General features: G+C 48.0%; 1 protein-coding gene across 1 annotated transcript in view; it reads right to left on the bottom strand.

The window, feature by feature from the left end:
* Positions 1-572, bottom strand: part of nptx2a (neuronal pentraxin 2a) — a gene marked incomplete at both ends in the record, with an annotated part of 39149 nt that extends 38577 nt beyond the window's left edge. Inside the window, one exon of the mRNA XM_084328801.1 lies at positions 123-572. Coding sequence (XP_084184927.1) covers positions 123-572 — 450 coding nt within the window. The remainder of the gene's footprint in view (positions 1-122) is intronic.
* Positions 573-12818: the final 12246 nt, after the last annotated feature.

Raw genomic sequence — 12818 nt, 5'->3', positions numbered from 1 at the left:
ACCCCCGAGAAAATAACAATTTTTAATATTCCGGTAGTTTATAATCACTCCTTAGATTACACATCAATGTGCGTTCTTGAGAAAAGACCCATGGTTTTACGCAGTTATGCGCTCCATCTCACCTCCAAGTTCTCCAGGCGACCTTTGAGAGTCTGCATGGTTTTACCCAGCTGGTCAATGGTCTCCCCGGGATCCCGGGGCAGGTCCCCCATTGTATTCTTCCCGTAGTCCTTTCGCCTGGAGCCTTGACCCCGGGACTTGCCCTGCGACGACTCGTCGGCGGCCGCCTCGCAGCGGGCCAGCTTGGAGTTGAGCTCCTTGATGGTGCCCTGCTGGCTGACGATAGTTTCCTTCTGTTGGAGAATGGTCTCCCGTAGCTGGATGATAGTATTCCGCAGCTCGTCCTCCACGGGGCTGGAGCTCTGGACACGGTTCCCCGTGGGGCCATACCCGCACCCTGGCTCTGCGCCTGGGGGGATAGCGTTGCAGACGAAGCGGCTACCTGTAGCATCCTGGGCGCGCACCGTGCACCCACTGACCAGGTATACAAGTCCAATTACCAAAGTGATCATAGCGACTTGATTGCAATAAATCCAGGTGTAAAAAAAAAAAACAAAAAAAACAAAAAAAAAACAAGAACGTTCACTGACTTGCAGCCGTTTGAATCCCCGTTGAATGGATTCAGATCAAAGAAACTTCTCTCTCTTTCAACACCGACTTATCAGGTGCTTGTGGGCATATTTCTGGACTTCGGAACTGACACGAGAGCATTTAAAAAACCTCGTCAAGTCTCAAAATCACGACATAAAAATTACTCCACAGTCACATATTAACTCACATGATTTGACCTGTTTGAAAATCGGAATCAGAAAACCACAATTACCTTCCAAATGTGAAAATACTGCGGGTATTTTCCAGTTTGATCCAAAGAAAGTTCAAACTAAAGCAGTTAAATGTTGAGGGGGGGGGGGTCCTCAGTTGGTTGCAAACAACTGTCTCTCCCCTTCTCTCTCCGGTTGGTGCGTGTGTCAGTGCGTGGTGCTGAAAAGACAGCGACACTGGAACAGATTAATATAGGAGGCGCGCGGGCGCGTCCGCTCATCATCTGTGCGCTCGGGCAGTCGAGCTCCGGACGACGTCATCATTTGATCCCAGCAGATACGAGCACAGACACGATCATGCTTTTGTAAAATGTCCCCCGACTCTTTACCTGTTATAGTAGGAATAGTAGTAGTAGTAGTAGTAGTAGTAGTAGTAGTAGTAGTAGTAGTAGTAGTAGTAGTAGTAGTAGTAGTAGTATGCGTAATAGTATACACTCCATGCATCCATACAAAAACACTTTTAGATTAGGCACTTCACAAATCTTCCAGTTTCCCAGCGTGTCTTTATATAGCGTATTTTATCATCACTTAATTTAACACAGGCGTAACCAAGAAGGCACTTTATTAAATGCAGTAAATTCCAACGTTTGATGATTTTATGAGGAAGATTGTCTCTATATTGCTAAAGCTTCCCGAGGGCTGATATCTCCGGTCTCAATCCAGCCGCCCTTCCATGTTACAGAAAGGCCATGCTGTAAAGCGCGCTCGAACGCTCACATGCAGTAAACATTTAGGTATAGACAAAAACAGTCACGAATAAATATATATATCATCATTGAATCAGTAAAATTATATTAATTCCTATGGATATAGGCTACTGTTTTTTATTTGATTACCTACTATACTATTATATTACCAATGATGGTGTTGATTGGTAGATTCCTTTCTCAGCACAATCCAAGCTGTTCCATACACTAGCTCTGGTTAGATATAGCCACAAACCAATGCAAAGTCAATGGGGTCGAGCTCCTGTCTATACAGGCTGGCTGAGGCTCATGTAACAAATTAATTTAATTATTTAACAACACATTCATGATTGGACTTGTTTCTTTTTCTTTTTCACCACTTTCTAGCTCTATTTTAGTCCTATTTTAGCTATTTTTATCCCTGTGTACTTGTCCATCTTGTTTTTAACACATACTAATAAGTGTATGTTATGTATGTTATGTATTAACTGTTTTTTAAATTGCTGTTTTTAAATTGTTGTTATGCTGTTTATGCTGTAAAGGACATCTGAATCTCCCCTCGGGGATAAATAAAGGTTTTCAATTAAATTCAATCCACGTTGTGTGCACTGTGGAGTTGATCCAGCTGTCCTCAGCCAGCTTGCATGGGTTTGTGGCAATTGCACAGAGAATGACTCTACCAATCAACACCATCATTACATTACATTACATTACAGTACATAAGACTTAGGGCTATAGGGGTTCCAAAAATCTGAACTATCCTTTAACATATACAGTTCTCATAGTGACTCAGATACGTTTTTTCCATGACAGCGTGAACAGCACAAATCACATTGAATCTGATATTTTCAACTTAGATTTGGGCCACTTTCATAATGTGGTCCTAAATCAGATACATACAGGTCAGATTTCTTGGAATGTAACCTCAGTCTGAACAGTCATGTCGGAATTCATGTGACTTTTACACCATTCTAAATTGACATTCACCACAATTCTGTGGCAGGAGTCACTTGGTGAATACAAACATGGAGGGAGGTGTTTATCTTATTTGTGGTGATACTTCTGTCCAAGCAAAACTTGAGGAGATGTATCATAAGCGGTCTGTGTTTGAAAGCATATTTACATTTACATTTAGTCATTTAGCTGACGCATTATCCAAGTTCTGTACGACAAGTCATCAGGAAGGGCACAACTCTATCAGCTGAGTAACAATGTTCATCAAAGTGTTGAGTGCTATAGTGTAGGTTAGTTTATTAGGACAAGTGCATGACAGTAAGGTTAGTTAGGGTTCGATTTTTCTTTTCTTCAATTAATGGTTGTGCGTCTTTAGTCGACGCCGAAAGATTGGACGGGTTTCGGCTGTCCTAACTGGGGTGGGTAGTTCATTCCACCATTGTGGGGCAAGGACTGAGAAAAGGCAGGGTCTCCTTGATGATCCTCCCGGTCCCGGAGCTTGGATAGGAGTGGGTCTGAGACGGCCAGAAGATGCAGAGTGTAGGGGTCTTGAGGGTGTGTAGTTAGCGACCATTGACCGGAGGTAGGCCGCACGGTATGCCAGGTCGAGGGCCTTGAAGCGGATTCGTGCAGCAATGGGGAGCCAGTGCAGGTCCCTAAGAAGTGGGTGACATGGGCCGACTTCGGTAGGTTTGAGATCAGGCGGGCCCGGCGGGCCGCTGCGTTCTGAATGAGTTGAAGAGGCTTGGTGGCAGTGGCCGGGAGGCCAGCAAGTAGTGCGTTGCAGTAGTCGAGGCGGGAGATTACTGTTGATTGGACAAGGAGTTGGGTGGCTTCTTTTGTCAGGACGGGGCAGATCCTTCTGACGAATATATTGAAAGAAGAAAATGGCTCATCCTCATTGTCATCTGGTCACATTCCACATCAACTCCACTCTACATCAACTTATAAATTAAATCATAAACTGTGACTTCAGTGTCCTCCATGTTTACTTTCATTCATCGTTATTGTTCATTTCCGGATGCAGGAAATTCCAGCGTTCACACTGGAATCTGATATTGACCACATTTAAAAAATAATGTGAACAGCCAAACAAAATAAATCAGATCTGAGCAATACATCAGAATTGAGCACTAAGGCTTACAGTGTGAATGTAGCCAAATTGTTTTGCATGTGGGAGCCAGAGCCTTCTAAAAAGAGAGTTGCGACACTCTCATAGGCTTCCATTCAGTGGCGGCTGGCCACTAGGAAGCTCGGGCGTCGACCCCCCTGGTTAACCCTGGTTAAAAGAGAGAAGAATACGATTTTTTTTAGTTTTTTAGTTTTATAGCCCTATAAATAATATAAACATGTTTAAAATGAATAATATTTACTAATTTTAAGTATGTTTGTGTTTCCAATGCACAATATAACGTTAATATATCAAATATAAATAATCGTTTTCCTGTCTGATAGCCGCATTTCTCCTCGCCGCATTTCTCTCGGGCTAGACGCAATAGCGATTTGAGTGCGTGTGCACGCCGTGCACTGTTTCATCGCTGTATCCGTTGCAGCCAATCAGTGCGTAACGCGCTGTGCGTTGAAATATGATGTATTATGATGGAACACGGGCGCGTTTTGAAGCGGTCTAAGCAAGAGGCGTCTATAATTTCCGTAGCCGCATTTCTCGGAGACGCTCTCTGATTGGCCGACGCGGCGACGACAGTACTTTTCCGTACCCGCATTTCTCAGTTTTGCTTAAAAGTGGACGATAGAACGCCAGGTAGTTTGCAGGATGTTCGATGCTGTGTGTTGTGATGCAGTCTCGAGTCTGGACAGTGGGCAGTGGATATACATCGACAACAGTCTGGGGGACAGTCAGTGGACATACACTTTATCAAGCCCTCCGGCTGGACCACATTTCAATTAAACAAAGTGAGTTAATTCTCTCTCTCTCTCTCTCTCTCTCTCTCTCTCTCATTCTCTCTGTCTCTCTCTCTCTCTCTCTCTCTCTCTCTCTCTTAGCCACTCAGCTAACGTTAGCCGCTGTTAGCCACTCAGCTAATGCTAAACTAACTAACTAACTAACTAACGCTCTCTCTCTCATCACATCAGGGTCCCCCGTTTTCGATTCATATAGATAGTTTAATAGCTAGCCTTGGCTCGTTTAACAATATGCAAAATATGTGTACAGCCCTGTACTCATACTGAAGTTATTCTTGGTACATACTACTACACATACTAGGTCTGATTGTGTAACGAATCGATTCCACGTCGCGCTGTGTGTGAGAGAGAGAAAGAGAGAGAAGGAGAGATAGAGGGGGATACTAATTAATTCCGCCCCCCGTGAAGAATTCATGAGCCGCCACTGCTTCCATTGTTATCATGGTGAAGCGCCTCATGGGCCACCTATAGTTCCAAAGTGCCAGCCTTGAACGGCATTAATTTTCATTGTTTCCGAGGCACTCTCGCTGGTATGTTTATTAAATTACTGCATTTCCCCCCCCCATTTTAACGCATTAGCAGACCACTCATGGATTTAGTCAATAGTGGTATTTTATGTAGCCAGCTTTAGTTAATGTTTATTGTAAGTTAATAGCTGGTCAGATTCTAAATGCAGTTAGCTAACGTTACTGTAACTGAGGGGTACAATTCCCTGACTGTATTAATAAGTATGGTATCATTAAACCACTACTGTCTTATGTACATTACTACTGGCCATACAGTACACAGGTATATGAGATGAACACATCCACAATAACACGGTTTCACACAAATACTCGTTTAGAAGAATATTTATTAGCAGCGATAAGATTATATTACATTACTTTACTTAGAGTCGCGCTTGTAAGGCGAAGAATGTGCATGAATAGGTCAAGAGCGTAAGTCCATTAGAATATTACGCAGGAGATAATGAATACCACCTGTATCGTAGGAATTATATCTATGGTACACTAGTAGGGCAGCGGGAGATACTAGTAGGGTCCCTCCGGTTGTAGGCCAGCAGGGGAGAGGAATGTTCGAATGCAAACTCTGGATCAACAGGGAATCAATAAGCTCCAGCTACGGGAGGCGGTACATTACTCCCTTGATCGGTAGACGAAAGCAGCAGCTGTAATCCAAGTATGCGTGCAGCATAGGTGAAAGCCGGCCAGCCTCTCCTAGAGACGGGCTCGAGTGATGTTCCTCACGGGTAAATCCCACACAGTAGTGGGTGTAGACGATTCTCCTCCGCTCCAACAGCCACAGGAGCAAAGCAATAATCCAGCCGAAAAGGGCTCTGTAGTCGCCGGTGTAGGTTATCCAGTGTACATATCCACACGGTTCTCGTCTAGGGCTCCTCGGATGACGGCACCAGGTTAAGCCGCCCAGCCTGGATAAGCACACTAGCTCGGTACGAGGAAGCGTTGGTAATGCTGGTCACTGTAGAACGGTAGCCGCATGATACACTATACATAATAGACTATTACTTAAATAATAGAATAGGTCGAACTCGACGATACAGCGTTAAACTCTGACACTTCAGCTATCAATTCGCACGCGGTCTCAAGGCTCTATTTCGGGGCAAAAACGGGCCCACTTCACAGCACGTTGTATCGTGGTGTGAGGCTTCAACTTATTGGTTAACATACTGCTGTATTCACCTGCGCCGTATTTATACGTTAGGTGAACAATCTAGTACCAGCCTTATTTCTGTCTCGTATTCTTGCGCAGAGCCGGTCATGTCCAGGCATGTCTTTGGCGGTGACTTTGAACTAGACATTGGGGGGTATGGCTGTGGCGCCTAGGGGATCGCTGTCCAATAGGAGAACGAATATTATGGTCTGTACTAGGTAAAAGGGATATTCCGTGTATATGTACAAAGAATATACAAGGGATATCAAACGATATACAAATAGTATACATGGGATCTCAAGCAATAAATATATATATTCGGTTTAATCTGATCCTTCGTAACAGCCGCCTCCTAATTAGTCTGCACCTAATTAGATAAGCAGAGACAGATTAACCGCACTGTCCACTACTCAATGTCCGTTGTGAGGAGTAGGGCAATTCACAAAGTCAGTGGGTCATGGTCGTCATTAAGCGAGTCGGGGAGCCTTGGCAACTCTATCAGCCTCGCCACGGGCCGGGTGTATGTCCGCCCCTGGACGAGCACTTCTGCCGCTCTGACCTTTCCGTCGGCACCAGTGATCACTTTGCTTACGTGGCCGGCCGGCCACGCAGCTCGGGGTAGTGACTGGTCTATGATCATGACGACTGTGTCCACTTTTAAGTTGTCCCCGTCCTTGACCCGCTTCTGACGGGCTGGAAGGGATGGTAGGGGGGTTAGGAGGAAGCAGGCCTGAGACTGCTTTGATCTGTGCTTGGCTGCGCCTCCACCTCCTCCGTCTGTTTCTCTTGTTTGCTCTGTACCCCGTCTGAGGAGGGGCCGGTTCCGGCCGCCCCATCAAGGAGTCGCTTGGGGTGCTGGGTTCGAGGTCAGCTACGTCTGGAGCGCAGCTGAGGGGGGTGGAGTTCCGAACTCCCTCTTGTGCCCACGGTTCTCTCACAGGCCTCTCGCTTAATGTCAATAGCCTCTCAACGGGCTGTACGAGGGAGTGGCCGGTGTCGCTCGCCTTTGTGTGTAGGCAGCGTGTAGACGTGGGTTGACTGTCAAGTCCGTAGAGGGGGCCCTGGAGCATCCACCCCAGTCGGGTCTGAACCGCGACTGGGCATCCTTTGGGTCCGATGTGGGCCGCCTCAATTGGGAGAATGAGGTCCGCGTGGTCGGAGCCGATGAGCAGGGTCGGTGTGGCGCCGTCGATAAGCGGTATAGGTAGTTGACGTAGGTGCACATACTTCGCCATCAGCTGTGGGATGGGGTAGGTGTACTGTGATAGGCCTATGTCGTGGCTGGTGAAGACGTTGGTAATACTATACTGCTTCTCGGGCTGGTCCACCACTGCTATCTTGAAGGAGACCTTTTCACCTTTTATGGTCTTCTGGTCCCTTCTGATGGTGCGTATGGTCATGGTACCTTTGGCACCCCGCAGGCCCAACTGGGCTGCGGCGGAAGCGAGGAGGAGAGTCTTTTCAGACCCATCGTCCAGGACGGCGTAAGTGTCCAGGACCTTGTCCTCGTAGCTCAGGAGCACTCTGACCACTTTGATGAGCACTCGGGGGGTCTTGCTATGCTGGTCAATGTGGAGCACTCCTGTTGGTCGGTTGCTTTGGATCGTCTGGGGTGGTGCCGACTCGCGGTCGTCCGAGTAGCACCGTGACTCCCAGTGTCTGCTGTAGCAGTCGGGACACCAGGGAGCGGTCTGGTGGATCTTTGGTACTGGTGCCACCGCCTCGGCCTGGTACATTACCGTGACGGGCCCACTTTGTTGTCCTGGGGGACGCCTGTTGATGTCATGCAGGACCTCCAAGTGGGCGCCGCCGCACCTGCTACACTTCTTCTTCAAGCGGCACTCAGCTGCCATATGGCTGCGCGCGCAGCGGAAGCAGCGGCGGTGGTCCTTGATCCACTGACTCACCTCGTCCGTGGTCAGCTTCCCGAAAGTGTCGCATTGATACAGCCGATGTTCCCCTTCACAGTACTGGCATTCAATCTTCCACTCCTCTTTCGTCGAGGGGGTGTTGTGGTTCTTGTGCTGCGGTACTGATTCGGCTTGGTGCATAACTGTCACCGACCGGCGGTTATCGTTTGATCCCCGAGGTCCTAGTCTTGGGCTTGGTCCACTCCATACAAACGTGTCCAGTCGTAAGCTGCTGACCTCCCTGGTGAGGAACTCAGACAGGTCTAGGAGGGATGCCTCTGGGCCGTTGGGGTCACGGTGGTCTCTCTGCCGCCGAAAACGCTCTTGTCGGGCGGGAGGGAGCTTCTCTAATATCCTCTCTACATTAGAGTTAGCGTACAGTTCGTATATCCCTTTTTCCTTTTGGGACCCCAGCATCCCTACCAGGGACTGTACCTTGATAGAGAGGTCATCTAGTGCTCTGTTGTCTCTGGCTGGGGGGAGACGGTCGATGTCTCTTATCTCTTGTATCACGTAGTCCCATATGCGTCCATAACGTTGGTTGAGGGCTACTAGAGCCGCGGTGTATGGGGTAGTAGAGTTGGAATATGCCAGCGCTATATTGTGCGCTCTGGGCACCTTCAGGTGCTTGAGTAGGATAGCATACTTATACGTTTCATCTGGTACATCGGACATCATTGTCTCTAAGCACATTCGTAGCTCTGTGTACTGTGCTCGGTTCTCGTGTGTGAAGTCCGGGAACGTCGGTGTGCCAAGGTACGATGCCATGGATGGCTGGCACATCGGTGAGCGTTGGGGGAGAGGCCTCCTGGGCGAGTCTCCCCGTGCGTGTCGTCTTGGGCTGGTACTTGGTGGGTACCGAAGCCCGGGTACCCAGGTGCTGTTCCTCGGGGCTGGCGGTGCGTCAAACTCACCCGTGAGTTGAGTTGGGGGTTTGTAACGCAGGGCCTCGGGGCTGACGTCTGGGCTGTACTGGGCCTCCTGGTCCAGAGTACGTTGCTGCTGGTCGGGGCTGTACTGGGCCTCCTGGTCCAGAGTACGTTGTTGCTGGTCGGCTTGACATTCCTCCTCCTCCTCTTCCTCTTCCTCTGCTAGGTCCTGGAGTCTTCTGTTCAGTCTCTCGGCGTGGTCCGGTTCTTCCCGGTTGCTGGGTCTCGTATGGACCGGCCGGGGAGGGGGTTCGGAGACGTGGACAGGATCCTCCTGTTGGCGGGGTCCCGGGTCGCTTGGTCGGGTAGGGGAATGTGTCCTAGACCCTTGTCGTGATGATCTCCGGGAGCTCCGTGCGGAGAGAGGGGGTGTCGCCATGGCAATCAATTTGTCCATCGTCTGCGCCTGCAGCCGGTTGCGCTCTGCCTCGCGCTGGGCATGGGCGGCGTCGCGCACTGCTTCGCGCTGGGCATTGGCAGCGTCGCGCTGTGCATTGGCACTGGCATGGGCGGCGTGGAGCTGTGCATTTGCGGCGTCGCGCTGTGCATTGGCGGCGGCGTGCTGCGCGTCGGCGCGGCTTCTCTCAATGTTCTCTTACGTCTGAAGGCGTCTGGTCTCCAGTCTTATGCGGTCGTCTTCACTCCTTTGTTGCGCCTGGAAGCGCTCTCGCTCGGTTGCAGAATGTTCGCGTTCACTGAGGGCTTGCGCTTGGAGTTGTGCGTGAAGGCGCTCTCGTTGGTCTGCAGCTCGTTCGCGCTCGGTGGAGGCTGCCAGGGTGGCGATGAGTGCCTGCGCCAGCATCTTGTCCGCTTCGCTGGGGGAAGACACAGGCGGAGGTGATCGGCTTCTGGCAGTGCTCGTTGGAGATCCGTTCTCCTGTCGCGCTCCGAGGAGGTCCATCTCCTGGGTGTGCGTCTCTTCTGGTAGTGGGTCGGGTTCCGTCCCTGGAGGGCTTTCTTTATCCTGGAGCTCTCCGGGGACTACCTCGTTGTCGTCGGCGGGGGGTAAAGTCATGTCAGGTCCCTCCTGGTCCCCCCCGTGAGCTTGGTCAGTTACGTTAGAACCCACTAGGGTCTCTACTGGCGGGGTCGCCTGGTCGGTAGGGTTTGACATACTTTTACTATCCGCTTTTTCCGCGTTTAACGTCTGTATAAAGCTAGGTAGTAGACTGACAGCGTAGTCCTCTAGGTAAGAAGGTGGCTGTCGTCTGCGCGTCGGGCGATCTAGCTTAGGAGAACCGTTTGTGGAGTGTTCATCATTGGCCATGTTAATATTAATATTATATTAATATTACGCTAATTACCCTCCGGCTCGAAGGACCAATTTTAACTGAGGGGTACAATTCCCTGACTGTATTAATAAGTATGGTATCATTAAACCACTACTGTCTTATGTACATTACTACTGGCCATACAGTACACAGGTATATGAGATGAACACATCCACAATAACACGGTTTCACACAAATACTCGTTTAGAAGAATATTTATTAGCAGCGATAAGATTATATTACATTACTTTACTTAGAGTCGCGCTTGTAAGGCGAAGAATGTGCATGAATAGGTCAAGAGCGTAAGTCCATTAGAATATTACGCAGGAGATAATGAATACCACCTGTATCGTAGGAATTATATCTATGGTACACTAGTAGGGCAGCGGGAGATACTAGTAGGGTCCCTCCGGTTGTAGGCCAGCAGGGGAGAGGAATGTTCGAATGCAAACTCTGGATCAACGGGGAATCAATAAGCTCCAGCTACGGGAGGCGGTACATTACTCCCTTGATCGGTAGACGAAAGCAGCAGCTGTAATCCAAGTATGCGTGCAGCATAGGTGAAAGCCGGCCAGCCTCTCCTAGAGACGGGCTCGAGTGATGTTCCTCACGGGTAAATCCCACACAGTAGTGGGTGTAGACGATTCTCCTCCGCTCCAACAGCCACAGGACCAAAGCAATAATCCAGCCGAAAAGGGCTCTGTAGTCGCCGGTGTAGGTTATCCAGTGTACATATCCACACGGTTCTCGTCTAGGGCTCCTCGGATGACGGCACCAGGTTAAGCCGCCCAGCCTGGATAAGCACACTAGCTCGGTACGAGGAAGCGTTGGTAATGCTGGTCACTGTAGAACGGTAGCCGCACGATACACTATACATAATAGACTATTACTTAAATAATAGAATAGGTCGAACTCGACGATACAGCGTTAAACTCTGACACTTCAGCTATCAATTCGCACGCGGTCTCAAGGCTCTATTTCGGGGCAAAAACGGGCCCACTTCACAGCACGTTGTATCGTGGTGTGAGGCTTCAACTTATTGGTTAACATACTGCTGTATTCACCTGCGCCGTATTTATACGTTAGGTGAACAATCTAGTACCAGCCTTATTTCTGTCTCGTATTCTTGCGAAGAGCCGGTCATGTCCAGGCATGTCTTAGCGATGACTTTGAACTAGACATTGGGGGGTATGGCCGTGGCGCCTAGGGGATCGCTGTCCAATAGCAGAACGAATATTATGGTCTGTACTAGGTAAAAGGGATATTCCGTGTATATGTACAAAGAATATACAAGGGATATCAAACGATATACAAATAGTATACATGGGATCTCAAGCAATAAATATATATATTCGGTTTAATCTGATCCTTCGTAACAGTTACCATAACCAATGTCAGTTGGTCTAACGTTACATTTGCCTCAAATTATTTGCAGTTATTGGTGTTCGTTAGTTTATCTTCGTTTATTAGATTTATTGTTAAAGTGAGCAACACGTAGTTTCCACCGTATTCGTACATCTGATTACAATGAATAGTAAGTTGCTCAACTAACATTAAACCTTCAGATGAAGAACCATAAAAGTCTGAACAATTAATCTGTGATCATCCACATTTATGCTGCTGTTATGTTTATGTTTTTGGGGCGATGCACAAATATGGTTGGAACAGCATCAGTTGGCCTTTTTGGTTTGCTGTGAATTACTCTCCCTCAAAATGTGCCTGCAGAATCATTCCAGACTTTACCCCATAATTGTCAATCACAATTTCATTGTAGTCATGTACATATTACAGTAAAATACATTGAACCTGTTGTGGAATATTTTAAACAAGCCAAACAGTGAAACAGAAATTCAGACGAGTCAAATTGTATCAAAAATAGAACATAGTTTATTGTCTGTTTCTATAGAAAGAGTATGCACAGTTTACAATCAGACACACAAAAGCATCTGATCAGAAAGTGAGAAAGAGCTCTGGTCATACTTATGTAGCGGGGTGGATAACCTCCGCTTAGTGAGGGTGAGATTATACGAACACCGGATAGCAGGGACATGGAGGAGCTAAGTCCCACCGAACCCCCAACTGTAGTGGCTGCGTTGCTAGACGTAAGGGGCAGGAATGCAGTAAGCAGGGCCTCAGGATTTACGAACCTAGGGACAGGTACAGTAGTCATGCAGAATTTTATAATGACAAATACTCATCAGTACCCTGTAACCCCCCTTTACAACTGCGTCCCGTCTAATAAGCGGCGTACCCCCTCACACCCGGTGAAAGTAGTGATCAAAACAGTCTTCCCCAAATATTACCTTCTTGCTCCGCTGTTGACAGATTGTGTTAATGCAGAACCCCTTTACATGTGCTGGTCAATTTATCACAAGTATTTCACTGAAGTAAGTACTTATCTTAGTTGAAGTAAATACACACAACACCGTGGATCCAATTATCAGTCTCTCCATTTACTGTTGGAATTGCATGTGGACATGGCAATAGAACAGCACATCACAAGTCCACCTTAATGTGAACGTTCCCTTTAAGGGCAACACAGCAGTAGCCAAACACATACACAGGTTACGTTAATGGTAAACCTCCGCCCTTT

This window comes from Notolepis coatsorum (genome assembly GCF_963971535.1).
Source record: "Notolepis coatsorum genome assembly, chromosome: 14".
NCBI lineage: Eukaryota > Metazoa > Chordata > Actinopteri > Aulopiformes > Paralepididae > Notolepis > Notolepis coatsorum.
The sequence above is the reverse complement of the archived record's forward strand: the minus strand, read 5'-3'. Positions and strand labels throughout refer to the sequence as shown.